The sequence below is a fragment of the Solanum lycopersicum genome, chromosome 8 (assembly GCF_036512215.1).
Source record: "Solanum lycopersicum chromosome 8, SLM_r2.1".
NCBI classification, from domain to species: domain Eukaryota; kingdom Viridiplantae; phylum Streptophyta; class Magnoliopsida; order Solanales; family Solanaceae; genus Solanum; species Solanum lycopersicum.
Window position 1 is genome coordinate 6,646,174 of NC_090807.1, and position 16,345 is coordinate 6,662,518.

The window sequence follows — 16,345 nt, forward strand, 5'->3', positions numbered from 1 at the left end:
TAAGGTGAATTTAACAATTTTTTAATGAGAATTTACCATAAAGGTAAGCAAATTTGATCCCCTACTTTTGTAGTTAAAGTTTTAGGCATTAGAGAAGATATTTGTGACTGTCGTGGTGGTTGTGGAATTCATCCTAAAGTAGGAAAAATGTGACTTTTTTTTGAAGATTTTAAGGTGTAACTCTTGTAGTTCTTAAAAAATGCTACTCTTGATTTATTCACCATAAGGCATTAGTGTAACCATGATGTTTGTAATCCTATGTTAATTAAAAGTGGGAAATACTAGATTAGGTGGAAAATCATGAGGTTGGCCTAGAATCTAGAATTATGATATGATTTGATAATATTTAGGCCATTTATGATTGATTTGTAATGTATTATTATTTTATGCCAAAAATAATCTAAAAACCTCACAAAAGGAGAAAAATTTCGCAATTAAATTTTTGCAGCATTTTCTTCTACCCAAGTAGGCTAGGTTTTTTTAACTGAATAGTTAGAACTACATTTTATTTCATAATATTATTGTAGATGGACTGGAGATTTCGTGCATAGTCTTTCAGGCATGGAGTCTGAATGGCTAAAGTTTTTAGTTATTGTTACTAAGGTGAGGAAAGATAATGACTAAGGGTTAGGATTTCTAGTTCTTTATTGTTAACCTTGAGTTTTCTTTTTGTTGTGGTTTGGTGGTGATCGTAGGTAAAGTGTTATGAAATTTCTAGTTATAGCCATTTCTAAGACTTGTGGTAATTAAGGGGACTGAATAAATCAGATGAGTATTAATTCATGAGACTGTAGAGGTAAATATTGACATATAAGTGTATTTATGTATTTGTTTATTCATATTTACTAATCCATGATAAATGTGTGTGTAATCGATGTTTACGAAATAAATGTTCAATGTAAATTCACTTCATGTTGATAATCTCATAGAATAAGCCGGGTTAATTTACTTGTGGCTTCAAGTGTGGTTGTTCACATACTTTGACTGTGATTGTGCAAGTAATTTGTGATTATTGGTTGACTAGGGTACCACGCAGCTATGAAATTATCACGATCCAAACTATAACTTAGACGTTACATGACATATAACCTGAGAGGCCCTACACAAGCCACTGACATACATCTAATACAATAGAATATCCAATAAGAGAGATTATATAGGACGTCTCATATCATGAAATACAATTTTTAAAAAAAATGTGGAATCATAACTACGATATGATAAGATATTCTAAGGAACATAAGAGTGGTTGGGTTGTAACCCATACATAACGTACAAAGTCTGAAAACTAAGTAAATATGAGATATTGTAGGCACAAGTATGCATTGGTACACAAAATGTACAAAGAAATGGGGAAAATGTGCATATACGTAGATATGATATCATAATAGGCTTATATGTGTAATGCATAACCAATTAGATTATTTAAAACTTTAGGAAAAGAATAATCTAAGGAAAACATGATAGAAGGACAATTCATTCGTACAAGGACATAGCGTAAATCTTTAAGGAAAATGTCACGCCTTGATCCTACATACTAGACATGGCTCGCACCTGAGAATCATTTCTAGTCCCAAGCAAACCCTTGGCTTGGCTTACTTTCTCAGCGGAAGACTAAACCATGAAAAATGTCACTCATGCAATAAGTTAAGAAATGATAACTTACACAAATGGCAAATCGAGTCTTACACATATCCAATTGAAATGAATAACACTAAAGACTATAACTATCTTTAAATGAAGCCTCTAAAACAAAGAGGGATGTTGGGACAAGACCCCCAATCATCCTAACAATGAAATACTTAAAGCAAATGATAAAAAGATCCATTCAAAATTTTGAGTGATCAACTTGATCAACGAGGCGTTGTATGCTAATCCTGGTTTCCTGCTTCTACATTATAAGACAATGTAGACTAACTGGCATCAATACACTGGATATACGAGTATGTGAGTTGGAATGCTAAACAAAACTTAAGCTTGAAAAGGGTATGAAAGGAACATTACCTTGGATTTACTCAACTCATGAATAACTCAACTCAAAATGCAGTACAAAACAACAATAACAACGGAATTTATACAAGCAATTTAGAACAGTAAGTAAGAACTAAATTTGTTAAAGATATGCAATATCAAACTCAAATTTACTCATATATCAATGTAATATAGTTTCTCTAGGAGTTTCTCTTACTAAAATACATCACTATAAGCCTAAATGGTAATACAACGTCTTGCTCACTCTGCGAGAACTGTCCTATACTTTGTCATCATATAGAGTGCCTTAACTAAGTGGATCCACAAGTCTATGCTAAAACTCACTTAAGGAGTCATGTAAATATTATGATCCTTTACTACATATGATGTCTACATGGTTTATGGAGACTTGAGTTAGTATGAACTCCCATCCCTATATCAGTGCTCAATAATACTCCTAAAATATAGTTAGCTCATATGTTTTTAAAACAAACTTCTTTCTTTGGCTTGAGATAATTACTCAAAACTTAATTTGAAAGCTCTCTTGGAAATCGGTGTTTCCCTTTGTTGTTCAAATGTGAAAACCTTTTTAAAATCTTTGGAATACATATTCCCAATATAATTTTGAAGAAATGAACTTCAATTTTTACTCTATACTCAACTTGCGCTTTAAGTCCTGAAACAAAGTTAAAACATTTGTAAAAGACTTCTTGAAAAGACACTTAAAACATCGTAGTGCTGACTTTTAACTTTCCTTGGTTTTGAATTGATGAATTCAAGGTTATGAATCATGTTTCAGGATGCTTTCTCAATGTTTCGAAGTCCTTTAAAGTAGTTAGAATCAATGGAAAGTGTTAGTACACTTTAGAACGACTTCAATAGGCTAACCAATGAAAAAACTAATAAAATTGACGATTTAGGCGGGTACCTGGCGCGTCGCGCCAGCCCCAACTTTCTAGGGCTCATTTCAGGTGCATTGGTAGCGCGCCTGCCAGCCCTCGAACACTACGGGGGTTTGTCGCACCAGCCTCCCTTCAGGCAAAAATTCTAACAAACTGTTGATCTCGTTTTCTGATCCTAAATTGTTTTATGTGGTTCTTTTTTTTAAAATTCACTTTGTATTCATGCACCCAAATCATATACACAAAATCTAACCCAAACAACTCAACGAAACAACACTTTAAAATCAAGAAAATCCTTAAATCCAACACATATTCAAGAATGAAATTAATTCTAGAAAAACTACAAGGACATCAAATTCTCAAACTTTTTAGGGTGAAAACACGTTGAGTTAAACATTCTTAGTGCATGGGTGAACTAACCCAACGATATGTGATGTCACATAGCTCGTAGAGATCATCTCAAGATGAAATCCACTATCTTAGCTTCAAGAACTTGATAATTTCCTTGCTTGTTGTTCTCTTTTCTCCTCTTTTTTTCTCTTCTATAAAACCTAACTTTTTTTCCAAAAGTGTAAAATAACTAAGATCAGTTAAGACCCAAATTAACTACCCAAAAACGAAATAAAAATAATTAGGTATGTAAAATACCAGGTTACTCTTCTAAGATTTTGATTGGCAATTTTGTTATTTGAACAACGTGACTTCGAATGGACATATCTCACTCATAAACACTTAGAATAGCGCAAAGATGGCAACATTGGAAAGAGTATTCCATGGTTTTTGCTATGATATGTGGAACCACACCTAACTCATCCTGATCTAGGAGTTATCTTCGTTTGAAGTTAAGCAAAAATCCAACTTATCAATTTTAACACGTTTTCCAAATTTTTATATTCTTTCGGAAAATGGCTATTTACAATTCTTTAACTTCTTCCTAGTCATTTCAATTTGTGAGATGCTACAGGAAATAATAGTTGTTTTGTATTAGATTTAACCAACAATAGATCATGTGAGCCATAATATAGAATTCGATGCAACTCTACACTGAAAAGGGGATCTAATTACCAAGGTAGAACGATGTATCATTTCATCAAGGCTGTATGGATCCTCTAGAGCTAGGTTAATTAAGACAGACTTATAGGGGCATATAGTTTGGGACTAGGGATTGTTTCTAGAGACTACCATGTTTTAGCCTCCACCTTAAAGTCATCTTTGTACTAAGTTAAATCCCAATGGAATTAGAGAAAGTCATTTATCAAAGTGAAAGATTAGGAACAGAATGATCACAATATTAATTAAATTAATAAAGTCGTATAGGAGTAGCTTCTTTCAAAACCATGATTTGATAATTTTATTCATATAAAGAATTGCCTTCTTAAGCATGAAAAATCACGATTTCCTTTTGAAATTGTGAGAAAAATTATCACAAATCATAGACACTTAACCTAAAATCATAAATTAATCCTTTTATAAATATGCACAAAATATCATATCAATTAATGATCATTGTCCATAGTTCATAGGTATAATTCAAAGTATAACACATGGGTCAATATGAAATAAATTATAAATCATGTAATTAGGTTAAATTATGCAAAATAAGATTGAACAAAATCAATTGAATCATAATAAAAAGGATCCATGAAGATATACATAAAACCCTAATTGAATTGGAGATTGGAATTCTTTTGGTACCCAATGGATGAATGGAATACATTGGTGAATTCCAAGGACCTTGATAATCAAAGCACAAAATGCAATGGATATTGAGCCTTTTTTTTGAAAATCTAGTTCTTCACCTAGAAGGTTAAGAGAGATTAGGGAATTTTTAGTGAATGGAAGAAATTAGGCTTAGTTTGTAAGAGTAAAAAAGGTTATACATAAGTTATAGGTCCGAAAAAGGGTTTAGGTTTTGGTGGGTAAAAAATGACCAAAACACCCACAAGTTAGAAATTAAGGAAGTTACCTACGATTTTAACTTGTGGTCCATAAACCTTTCTACGACACATAATAGTCAATTGTCAAATCACTTACTGGGGCCTAAAATCTTGGGCAACTCCTACGAGTCAGTCCTACGACTTTTCAGCTAATCTACAGTCCGTAGACCTTACTTTTGTCTTGAACTTTGAGTCCAAAAATTTGTTAGGTATGAATAAAATCTATGGGCACTTCCTAGGGACAATAAATCATCCTACGGCCTATCCTTCTCAATCGTAGACCCAACTTTGAAAACTTGAGTTTTCCTAAATATCAATTTAGTTCCTACAAACGCTATCTATGACTCATAGATGCTCCTACGAACTGTATATGTGTTTCATGGGTTTGAAGAAATACCCAAACAAATGAAACTTTCCATTCTAATTTGACTTTCAACTTCGCTGTTACAGGAATAATAATGGTTTGCTTGAGTACCATAGCGACAGATAATACTGATGGTTGGCTCAAATGCCACGCCTAGTATGTACTTATAATGGTTTGCTCGGTTACCATGCCAGTACATTAACAGTTTGTGTATGAGTTCCATCAGAGTCTGAGTTTATTTATTATGTTATATTTGTGACATCTTACGCCATGAGTGGTCGGGTTCGTGTTTATATTTTAGGATGGTTCTTGTATATACCATATTTACATGTTAATTACATTGGATGATTTGAAGGGTCCTTGTTAAATGAAAAAGGTGAAATAAACTCGGATATGAATTTGTGTGTGATCATATGGGACATGCTTAATCTCAAGCTTAAGTTTAGGGTTGAGTGTTTCCCTATATAAGTATTAGTGTAGGTGTCCGCACGGTTTGGTGAGTTAATTTGTTACACTTATGAAAATAAATTCTAGAAACTAGATCAATAATCTCTAACTAAATTATTGAATAAATTTTAGGGAGAATTAGTTATTTGACCTTCTCTATTATTATCCCCAAATTGAATTTCAAAGAGACTAATGCCACAAACAATAGGAATAAAGTAAATATGTATGATAAATGAGTAAATATCACATTGTTGCATGTTAAAACAATATAAAATCTGCAAGTACAATCGACGATGGCCATCAACAGACCATAGACTTACCCACGGTCCATCCTACACATCCGTCGGTGGAGTCAAAACCCCCCAAAATCTTAGCCCAAAAAAATTTGACTAAGTATCGAACGATGGAAGAACCTATGGTCCGTAGTTAGTCAAATTATCCTGGGCAGAGATTTTGGGGTTTTATGACTCCACGAACGGATTTGTAGGATGGACCATGGGTCAGAATTGGTCTGTCGATGGCCATCGTTGATTGCACCTGCAGATTTTTAGAAAGTTGATTTCTGGTCTGTTTTGGATACGGGGTGTTACATTATCTCCCCCTTGGGAACATTCATCCTCGAATGAAGATTAAACTAGCTTGTATAAAGGGATAGAGGTCAATACCCTACTACTAGATATTGAGAACAAACTTTCTAACTGAATTGAATTCCGAGAACATGCAAATAAGATGAAAATGCAAGCACAAACTAAGGCAAAATAATTCTAATTCCGAATTCACGCATGAATGACTGGAACTGAAGAGGAACTATTACCTCAAGCTTGAATGGAATCGGATGGAAAGAGGTGAGGATACTTGGCTTTCATGGCTACTTCTGATTCCAAAGTAGCTCTATCCTCAGACTGAATCCTCCATAAAACCTTGACTAAAGCAACTTCTTTATTTCTCAACCTTCGAACCCGACGGTCAAGAGTCTCAATTGGTACATCCTCAGAAGAAAGACTATCTTTCACCACCACACTCTCTAATGACACTATAGAGGTTTGATCACCAACACACTTCTCAAGAGTGAGATGTGGAAGATCGGATGAACTGCTGATTAATCTCATCACCCTTTTCATAGGTGAGATTTTCAGAAAAACCCATTCATCAACCTGTAACTCTAGTATCCTTCTCCTTACATATGCGTAAGATTTCTGACGAGTTTGGGTTGTCTTAAGTCTATCTCTAATGATTTGCACTTTCTCCGTACCATAAATGACTGAATCTGAACCTACCAAAGCTCCTTCACCTACTTCAAACCAACCAACATGAGATCTACATCTACGCCCATACAAAGCCTCATAAGGGGAAGGTGATCATCCCAATTACCTTTAAAATCGATCACACAAGCTCTCAACATATCCTCTATGGTCTGAATGGTACGATTTTCATGTCCATCCATCTTTGGATGAAATGTTTTGCTAAGGTTAACTTGAGTACCAAGACCCTTCTGAAATGACTTCCAGAAACGAGAGGTAATTTGAGGACCTATATTTGAGATTATAAACAAAAAAAGACCGTACAACCTTACAATTTCATTAATGTAAATCATAGCATAGTCATCTGCTGAATCTGTAGTCTTGACCACCAAAAAATGAGAAGACTTAGTCATCATATCCCGTATCACCCAAATGGAGTCATGATGGTTGCGAGTACGAGGTAACCCGGTGATGAAATCCATATTGATCACTTCCCACATCCACGTAGGAATATCAATCTCTTGAGTCATACCTCTTTGTGTATGATGTTCTACCTTGACTTGCAGACAATTGGGGCACTTACTCACAAAGTATGCTATATCTCTCTTCATGCCATTCCACCAATAGACTTCACGCAAATCGCGGTAAATCTTAGTGGCACCTGCATGAATAGAATATATGGAGCTATGGGCTTCTTCAAGGATATTTCTCAACTAACCCACATCAGAAACACACAATCTACCTTGGTCGCGAAGTACATCATCTCCCCCTTGGGAGAAAACCTTTGCTTTCTGATTGTGGACTGCAACCTGAAGTTGAAGAAAGATTGTATCACTGTGTTGCTTTTTCTTAACCTTTATTACCAAAGAAGATTCTGCCCCATTCTGAACTGTTACACCACTGTGTGGTATGCTCATAATGCGAACTCCCAAGTGAGCAAGCCTGTGAACATCCTTCACTAGCTCATTCATTTCTTCCTCAACATGGGATACACTACCCATAAATAATCTATTAAGAGCATCTGCTATTACATTCGCCTTACCAGGATGATAATGCACACTCATATCATAATCCTTAAGGAACTCAAGCCATCTTCTATGGCAAAGATTGAACTCTTTCTGGGTGAACACATACTAAAGGCTCTTATCGTTCAGTGAACACAACTACGTGAACACCATAGAAGTAGTGTCTCTATATCTTGAGTGCAAGCACCACTGCTGTAAGCTCGAGGTCATGAGTTGGATAGTTCTTCTCATGCACTTTAAGTTGTCTAGAAGCATAAGCTATAACCTTATCTCGACTCATTAACACACAACCTATATGACAAGTCTAGATGCATCACAATAGATCATATAACCATGTGAACCCTCTGGTAGAGTCAAGACAGGAGTTGTAGTCAATCTTGTTTTCAATTCTGCAAAGATTTTCTCACAATCATTTGACCATTAAAACTTGACCATCTTCTTAGTTAACCTAGTAAATTGTGAGGATATGTATGAGAATCCTTCCACGGACCTTCTATAATATCCTCCTAGACCTAAGAACTTCTTATATCTATAGTAAAGGTATGTCTGGGCCATTGTTTCACTGTTTCTATCTTTTGTGCATCCACTTGGATACCTTTGGTAAATATAATGTGACAAATAAAAGTAAAGGATTGCAACTAAAACTCATATTTGCTAAACATAGTGAATAAGTGGCGATACTTGAGAGTCTTTAGAAGCATTCTTCAATGACTCGCATGTTCTTCCTCATTCCTAGAGTTAATGAGGATATCATCAATAAAGACGATAATGAACAAGTACAAGTACTATATAAACACTTTTTTCATCAAATCCATGAAAGATACAGGAGCATTGGTTAGTCTAAACGACATAACTACAAATTCATAATGACCATACCGAATTTTGAAGGCTATTTTTGAATTGTCACTATCTCTTACTCTAAGTTGGTGATAACCCGATTTGAGGTCTATCTTTAAGAAATGTATAGCACCCTGAAGTTGGTAAAAAAAGTCATCAATCCTGGGGATGAGATACTTATTCATTATATTGACCTTGTTCAACTGTCTATAATCGATGCCCATTCTGAGAGAACCATCTTTCTTCTTTACGAACAACACTGGTGCACCCCATGGTGAAATACTAGGTCTGATGAAGCCCTTATCTAGAAGGTCTTTCAACTGCTCTTTCAATTCCTTATGCTTTGTTTGAGGAATTCTTTAAGGAGGAATAGAAATAGGTTGGGTATCTGGAAGGAGATCAATTCCACAGTGGATTTCCCTTTCGGGAGGGACTCCAAGAAGATTTTTTTGAAATACTTCTCGACACTCACAGATTACTAGAACTGACTCAAGAGTTGGAGTTTCAGATCTAGAAGCCTTAACCCGAACTAGATGATAGGGATAACCCTTCGAGATCATCTTTTATCCTTAAGGTAAGAAATGAATCGACCCATAGGCGCTAAGATACTGCCCTTTCACTCTAAGATTGGTTCGTCTGGAAACTGAAAACAAACAATCCTAGTTCTACAATCAATTGACGCATAATAGGAATATAACCAATAAATTCCTAGAATGACATCGAATTCTACTATTCCTAGCTATAGAAGATCTGCTGAGGTGACTTTCTGAGATACTGTGACAGGAAAGTTTTTGTATACCTCTCTAGCTATAATTAGGTCTCCAAGTGGAGTAGTGACTGAGAAAGGTTGTAAGAGATTTTCTGGACTAACACTAAATTGGACTGCTATGTAAGGCGTTACAAAAAAAGAGTATCCTTTGGATCTAACAATGCATAAATATCAAGGTAAAAGTTTGACTAGTAACACACCAGTAACTACATTAAGAGAGCCTTCCTGATCCTGGCGAGCTTGAAGAGCATACAACATGTTCTGGCACTGACCACCCGTTGTACCAGTTAAATTACCCTGCTGAGTAGGGCGACTTGCTGGTGCTGATGAAGTTCTTGACTGAGCTCGACCATTACCACCTCCTTGACCCTGTCTAGAAGAACAATCCCTCAACCTGTGACAAGACTGACTGCACCCAAAACATCCTTTTTTTCCTACGAGGCATTTGCTCGTATGGTTCTTACCACACATAGGGCAAGTGCGGTAAGTCTTAGTGCTTGGAACACTTCCTTGAAACTTATGGCCTGGTGCTCTAACCTTATAGTCATACTTGTTCTTAGAGGATGGAACACTAGCTGATGAAGGGGCTGAGGATATAAACTTTAGTTGATTTTGCGAGCGATTTCCACCACCCGATTTCTACTGAGAATAGTCATAGTTCCCAGTACTAGCCTTCTTATTCTCCTTATCATGTTCCCTAAGCTTAAGACCCTCATCTACTTAGCATAAGTCATAAGCCTAGACATGTTCATATCTCCAAGTAACATAGCACTTTTGCACTCAATTTTCACAAAATCCAACACTGCATACAAGAACCTATTCATCTGAGCCCTGGAGTCAGCAACGATGCAAGGAGTATACTTAGAGAGTTGGTTAAACCTGAGTCTATACTCTTGGAATTTCATGTTACCCTGCCTTAAGTTCATGAATTCTTGGGCTTTTGCTTCTCTCAACTCTTTGGGAAAAAACTTCCCAGAAAGGTCTCACTAAAGCAATCCCTAGTAATAAGAGTTGCATATCTACCTCTATTTTCCTTCCACTGAGTGTACCAGGTATAAGCAACATCTTTCAACTGGTATGATGCCAACTAAATCCTATTATTCCCAGTGACTTGCATTAACTTAAAGATCTTCTTAATCTTATCCAAGAAATTCTTAGGATCCTCATTAGTTTGTGATCCTAAGAACTTAGGTTAATTCATCCTAACAAAGTGACGGACCCTTGCTGTTGCTGATCCACCATTTTGATTTAGAGAAACATGAACTCGATTGTTCCGGTTGGTCATACTTTGAGCCAACATCTGGATAACATTTTTGAAGTCAGCAGGAGACTTTCTGATCTGGGACTGGAGGAGCTGCGTTCGCATATCTAGAATTCGCATTCCTAACATTATCTCTACTAGAAGGCATGATCCAAAACGTAGAACATCAAGTTAGTATGTAATAAGATTATACCTCATGCACAATAAGAGTAACAAGAAAGTGAAGTTTTTCCAAAAAACACTTCATAGCCTCTCTCTCATTAAATGTGGTGCACTTCATACTCATGAAAAGGACTCTACTTAGTGTGGCTTTTAAGACATCATATCACACTTATACCTAGTGTTCTGATACCAAGTTTTATCACGTCATAGCTACCCCAAAGACGGAGACACGGAACCTAGGACCACAAATGATCCCAAGCTAACCGTGTTGGCATGACCATGAGCATACTAAAAAAATATAAACTGTTGCGGAAGCTAAATCAAACTTTAAATAAAAAGATGGGGAATAATCATATATTATAGCTCGAATATTTGAAACACTGATGAGTTTAATACAAAAAAATTATTAACTCAATACTAAGCTAAAACTAACTATATCTGAAATAGGCCTCTAATTGGCTAGAAATACTAGGACAAGCCCCAACTAAGTCTAGCAAAAACATAAACTAAATGACTATAACACTAAAATGAAACTAATGATTGTTGTCCTTGGAGAATGAGAACTCACCACGGAATCTGCTGAACATGAGATTGGTAAATCGATCTATGCGGGATCTGTGGATGCTGAGAAACTGAATCTACATCACAAGAAGATGTAGCGCACGTATGCGTCAGTATTTGAAGGTACCGAGCATGTAGGATAGAGTAAAAACAAAAAAATATATGATTGAACAAGAACGAAAACAAGTATACTAATCTAAACATAATATCAAAACTCTGAGCTAACTGAATGCAATGACCAATTTGTAACTTTGTGTAATTTAAAACTGAATATATTGCTAAATGGTCAATGCAAGAGAGTATGACTAAACCGTGGGATCTTCTAATAACCGATAATAGAAATACATAAGCTAAATGTGGAGTCTAATGTATACGCCCTATCGAGAGGACCCAATATACCCTGCAGAGGTATAAATGCATATTTGCATGATCACTAAAATTAATGCCACAGAGAGGAGTTACAACCTACTTAGCTAGTAATTCTGGGCCTAATTGGGTACGCTGAACCCTAGTCCAACTCGACATTATGCTACTCCCAATGAATTATGTAATTATCTGATTATGACTTAGTCTCTGTAAATACGGGATAACTCAAAACTGAACATACATATTTAGAATGCAACATATGATCTTATATGATACATTAATAACTGAGGCATATATAAATGAATAATAGAAATATCTGACCTAGCATGTGTAATTCAAGAACTAAAGAACTACATAGCTAGGATTCTGTAATTAATGAGATAATATGAGTAATAACATGATAATCTGATTTGGAATATATAACTAATAAATTCATGAAGTTCTGTCAAAAAACTAGAAACCCTAGGGCTAATAATGATATGGGAATGAAGAATTTGACTGAAAAAAGGGACCTAATGGGTTAAAGGAAACCACTATTTAAATCCCACATACTTGGTAATGAAATTCATAGATAAATATTCATATTTTGGGGCTGGAACTGCTGAAAAATTGTTGGGTTCTTGAACTAGAGTTCTTGACCTTTTTCTCCTTTATTTTCTTAAATTTCTAAGTTTTTGATTAATGATTTAACTTAGGTAAGTTTTATTTATGTTTCGAGGCTTAAACATAATAAAATCAGATGATTTAGGGTCCAAACAACGTATCTTAGGGTTTAAACGAAGTGGGAAAATACCAAAATACCCCCGAGTTAATTATTGTCGGACTAAACGACAACATGTACTGACGGTCCGTCGTTCAATCAACGGTCCATCGTTTGGGTTTGTATTTTGTGTCTGTTGATCAACACCCCATTCACCCATTGACTGACATGAACCACGGTTGACCAACATGGATCATCGTTCGATCTACAGTCTGTAGGTCTGACCTTAGGTGGAAATTAACAGATAGTTAGCGGGGAAATGCACTAGGGTAAACTTCAGTCGATCATATCTCTTAGCACAAAATGAATTAGGTGTCCCATCACATATACACATATATATAATTGATTAGATTTTCATAGCCACCAGCCTTGCTAAAATAAGACCTCTAAATAAAAAGTTATGCCCCTTTTAGGAAATGCCTATCGAACAAACCCAACTTACGAAACCAAACTACGGGCCTCTAATTGAACGACAGACCGTCAGTCCAGGTCGTCGTTTAGTCCAACAATAATCAACTCAGGGGTCTTTTGGTCTCTCCCCACTTTGTTTAAACCCTAAAATATGGAGTTTTGACCCTAAATAATAAGATTTTAGTCACTTTAAGACTAGAAACATAACTAAAACTTACCTAAGTCAAATCATTCATCAAAAACATAGAAATTACAAGCAAGAAAGGAGAAAAAGGTCAACAAATCTAGTTCAAGAATACAACAAGGTTCCAGCAATTCCAGACCTGAAATCTGAATATTTCTCCTTGAATTTTATCACAAGGTATGTGGGATATCACTAGTGGGTTCCTTCACCTATGGGGTCCCTAGTTTTCAGTCAGATTCTTGATTCCCATATCATGATTAAACCTAGGTTTTATAGAACTTTATGAATTTAATAGTTATATGTTCCAGATCATATTATTATGTTATTACTCAAATTATGGCATGAATTTCAGAAACCTTGCTATGTATTTCTTTAGTTCTTGAATTACACATGCTAGGTCAGATATTTTCGTTATTCAGTTATACATGCCTCAATTATTAATGAATCATATCATATTAAATGTTTCATTCTCAGTTTGAATGTTCAGTTTTGAGATATCCAGTATTTACATAAACTCACTCATAATCAGTTAATTACATAATTCATTCAAAGTAGCATAATACCGAGTTGGACTAGGGTTCAGCGTACCCAATTAGTCCCAGAACTACTAGCTAAGTAAGTTGTAATTCCCCTATGTGGGCATCAGTTTATTAATCACTACAACATGCCTTTATACTTTTGGCAGGGTATACTGGATCCTCTCGATGGGGTGTATACATCGGACTCCACATTTAGCTCATGTAGTTTTGTTATCGGTTATTAGTAGCTCCCACAGTTCAGTTAGACTCTCCTGCATTGACCATTTATCAGTATATTCAATATTCAGTTTCAGCATGTTATAAATTGGTCATTCCATTCAGTTAGGTCAAAATTCAGTATATCATGTTTATATTACTATACTTGTTTTCATGCTTGTTTAGTTATGTTTTAGTTCAGTTTTACTCTATCCTACATGCTCAATACCTTCAAGTACTGACGCTTATGTGCGCCATATCTTCTCGTGATATAGGTTCAAGTTCTCAGCATCCAGATTACGCATATATCGATTTCCAGATCTCTAGTTCAGTAAATTCAGTTGTTAGTCGTCATTCTCCGAGGAAAACAATCATGAGTTTCAATTCAGTCTTTTAGTCATTATGTTTCAGTTTTTGCTAGACTTAGCTGGGCCTTGTCCCAGTATTTCTAGTCATTAGAGGCTTATTTCAGACATAGTTATTTCAGCTTAGTATAGAGTTAATAATATCTTTTTATTAAACTCATTAGTGTTTCAAATATTTCAGCTATAGTATATGGGTATTCCTTATTTTCTTATTTGAAGTTTTATTTAGCTTCCGCAACAGTTTATACTCTTTAGTATGCTCATGATCATGCCAGCAAGGTTTGCTTGGGATCACTTGTGGTCCTAGGTTCCGTGTCCGCGTCTCGGGGGTATTCTAGGGCGTGACACTATTGTTCACCTATATCTTACCTTGTGTCATACATAATAGTTTATATGAAGTAACTTTAGGTTGGTCATTAATTGATTAACTATTTTCCAGCTCTCCATGATGCAACCTATGTGGTAAATGAACATTGATGTAAAGTTATTTGCTTTTTATCTAAGTAAGTCATAAATGAGGCAAACACATTGTAAACATTTTCATGGTTCTCTTTGCTAGAAGTGGAATATTTTTAAAAATTCTCTATCATGTGTATACCTGTGAAATGAACAGATAAGTTTGTAAAAACAATTGGCAAAAAAATTAGTCAGTGTGTTGGCTTCCCTAAGAGTGTTGTTTTAACTGCATTGGGTCATCATTCCTTACTATGTTTACAACTTCTCTAGAGAACTTTCTATCTTCTTTTCTATATATTGAGCATAACAAGTTAGTCATAAGAATATAACCTCTATCTCTACAAAACTAAACCCCTTCTCTAATTGTTACTAATTCAGTAATAAGATTTTTGAAATGCATAATTCTCCTTCCTTTCACCCCTAATATAATTCTCTCACTATTTTTGACACAAATAGTAGCATCACAAGGACCAGGGTTACCCTTGGATGCATTATCTCTAAGGCATATAAACCATCCAACAGAAGAGGGATTTCTCTAATAATCATATGTCAATAAATTGACTTTTATTCTTCCGAAAATCGTAAAATATGAGGCCATTTCATAGATAAATTTTAAAATAAAGGGATGTTTTAGAAAAAAAAAAGTTATGATAGGAATAACTTGTCTCATGAATTACCTTCTCATAAAGGAACTATCCACCATCAAGATATCATAAAATGTACTATAACTATAATAGCCCTAACCTTTAGGCAGATTCGTTGTTAAAAAGGACCTTGACTTGAGAAAATATTGAAGTTGTAAAATATCCTTTTTAGGGGGGCTTTATTTAACTTTTTAAGATTTCTTTTTAATGGGAATTATTAAATTTTATATAATCGTAAATATAGGGGACAAAAAATTATTTGAGACTATTTTTTATCTTCTTATGTTGTATATGTCAATTTCATTCACCCTGAATTAGAAAAAGAATATTTAATATGCATTAAATTCTTAGTTAATTTTGATGAGCGGGGGTGGGTGGGGGCTCCATGCCTTCTTAGAGTTCATCTTTATAATAAATAAATCATGTTCTGTATTATTCTCCAAAAACAATTTTCTACCTACAGAAATATATTTTTTACTCAACTATTTTCTTTTTTTTTATATGTTATAAATCTTCATAATTCATCCCCTCCCCCTCTACTCTCACACAAACAATCATTAGCTTTTATTTAAACATACATTTTTTACTTCTTGAGATTTTCTTGCTCCAGGCTCCATTATTTACAACTACTAAATATAATTTTGTATTAAATCTAATATGAGGTGTAATAATTGGGATATAAGCACGACTATAAGAAGTTTCAATATTAATAAATTTAAAAGTGTTGTGGCTCCTAGATCAGGCTTGATCTCTTAATTATCAAAATTATCATTGAAATTCTCCGGACATACTTTTACACAAGTACTAATTTGAATTTCTTTCTTGAATTGTTTCCTATGAATTTTATAGTATCTTATCGGAAAACCTCAAATGATCAATCTTTCATGAACCTCAACACCATAAACCCCAATAATGTGATTGCAAATCAAGTTATCATGAATCAAAATG

General features: G+C 34.9%; 1 protein-coding gene across 1 annotated transcript; it reads right to left on the reverse strand.

Annotated features, from left to right (window-relative positions):
* Positions 1 to 6,436: 6,436 nt before the first annotated feature.
* On the reverse strand, positions 6,437 to 10,874 carry LOC138337714 (uncharacterized). The gene is made up of 7 exons (XM_069287987.1): positions 10,713 to 10,874; positions 9,694 to 9,862; positions 8,075 to 8,178; positions 7,605 to 7,980; positions 7,395 to 7,523; positions 6,993 to 7,151; positions 6,437 to 6,912 (listed from the first exon to the last, which is right to left on the reverse strand). Exons 1-7 carry the CDS (start codon positions 10,872 to 10,874, stop codon positions 6,437 to 6,439), a joined length of 1,575 nt encoding a protein of 524 aa, XP_069144088.1.
* Positions 10,875 to 16,345: the final 5,471 nt, after the last annotated feature.

Excerpts from the sequence above, each read along its gene's own strand:
- LOC138337714 (XM_069287987.1), bottom strand. The coding sequence starts at position 10,874 with ATGCGAATTCTAGATATGCGAACGCAGCTCCTCCAGTCCCAGATCAGA. Across the intron at positions 9,863-10,712 it reads GTGGATCAGCAACAGCAAGG|GGTCAAGGAGGTGGTAATGG; the intron begins GTCCGTCACTTT and ends TCTTCTAGACAG. Across the intron at positions 7,524-7,604 it reads TGATGTACTTCGCGACCAAG|GTGCCACTAAGATTTACCGC; the intron begins GTAGATTGTGTG and ends CTATTCATGCAG.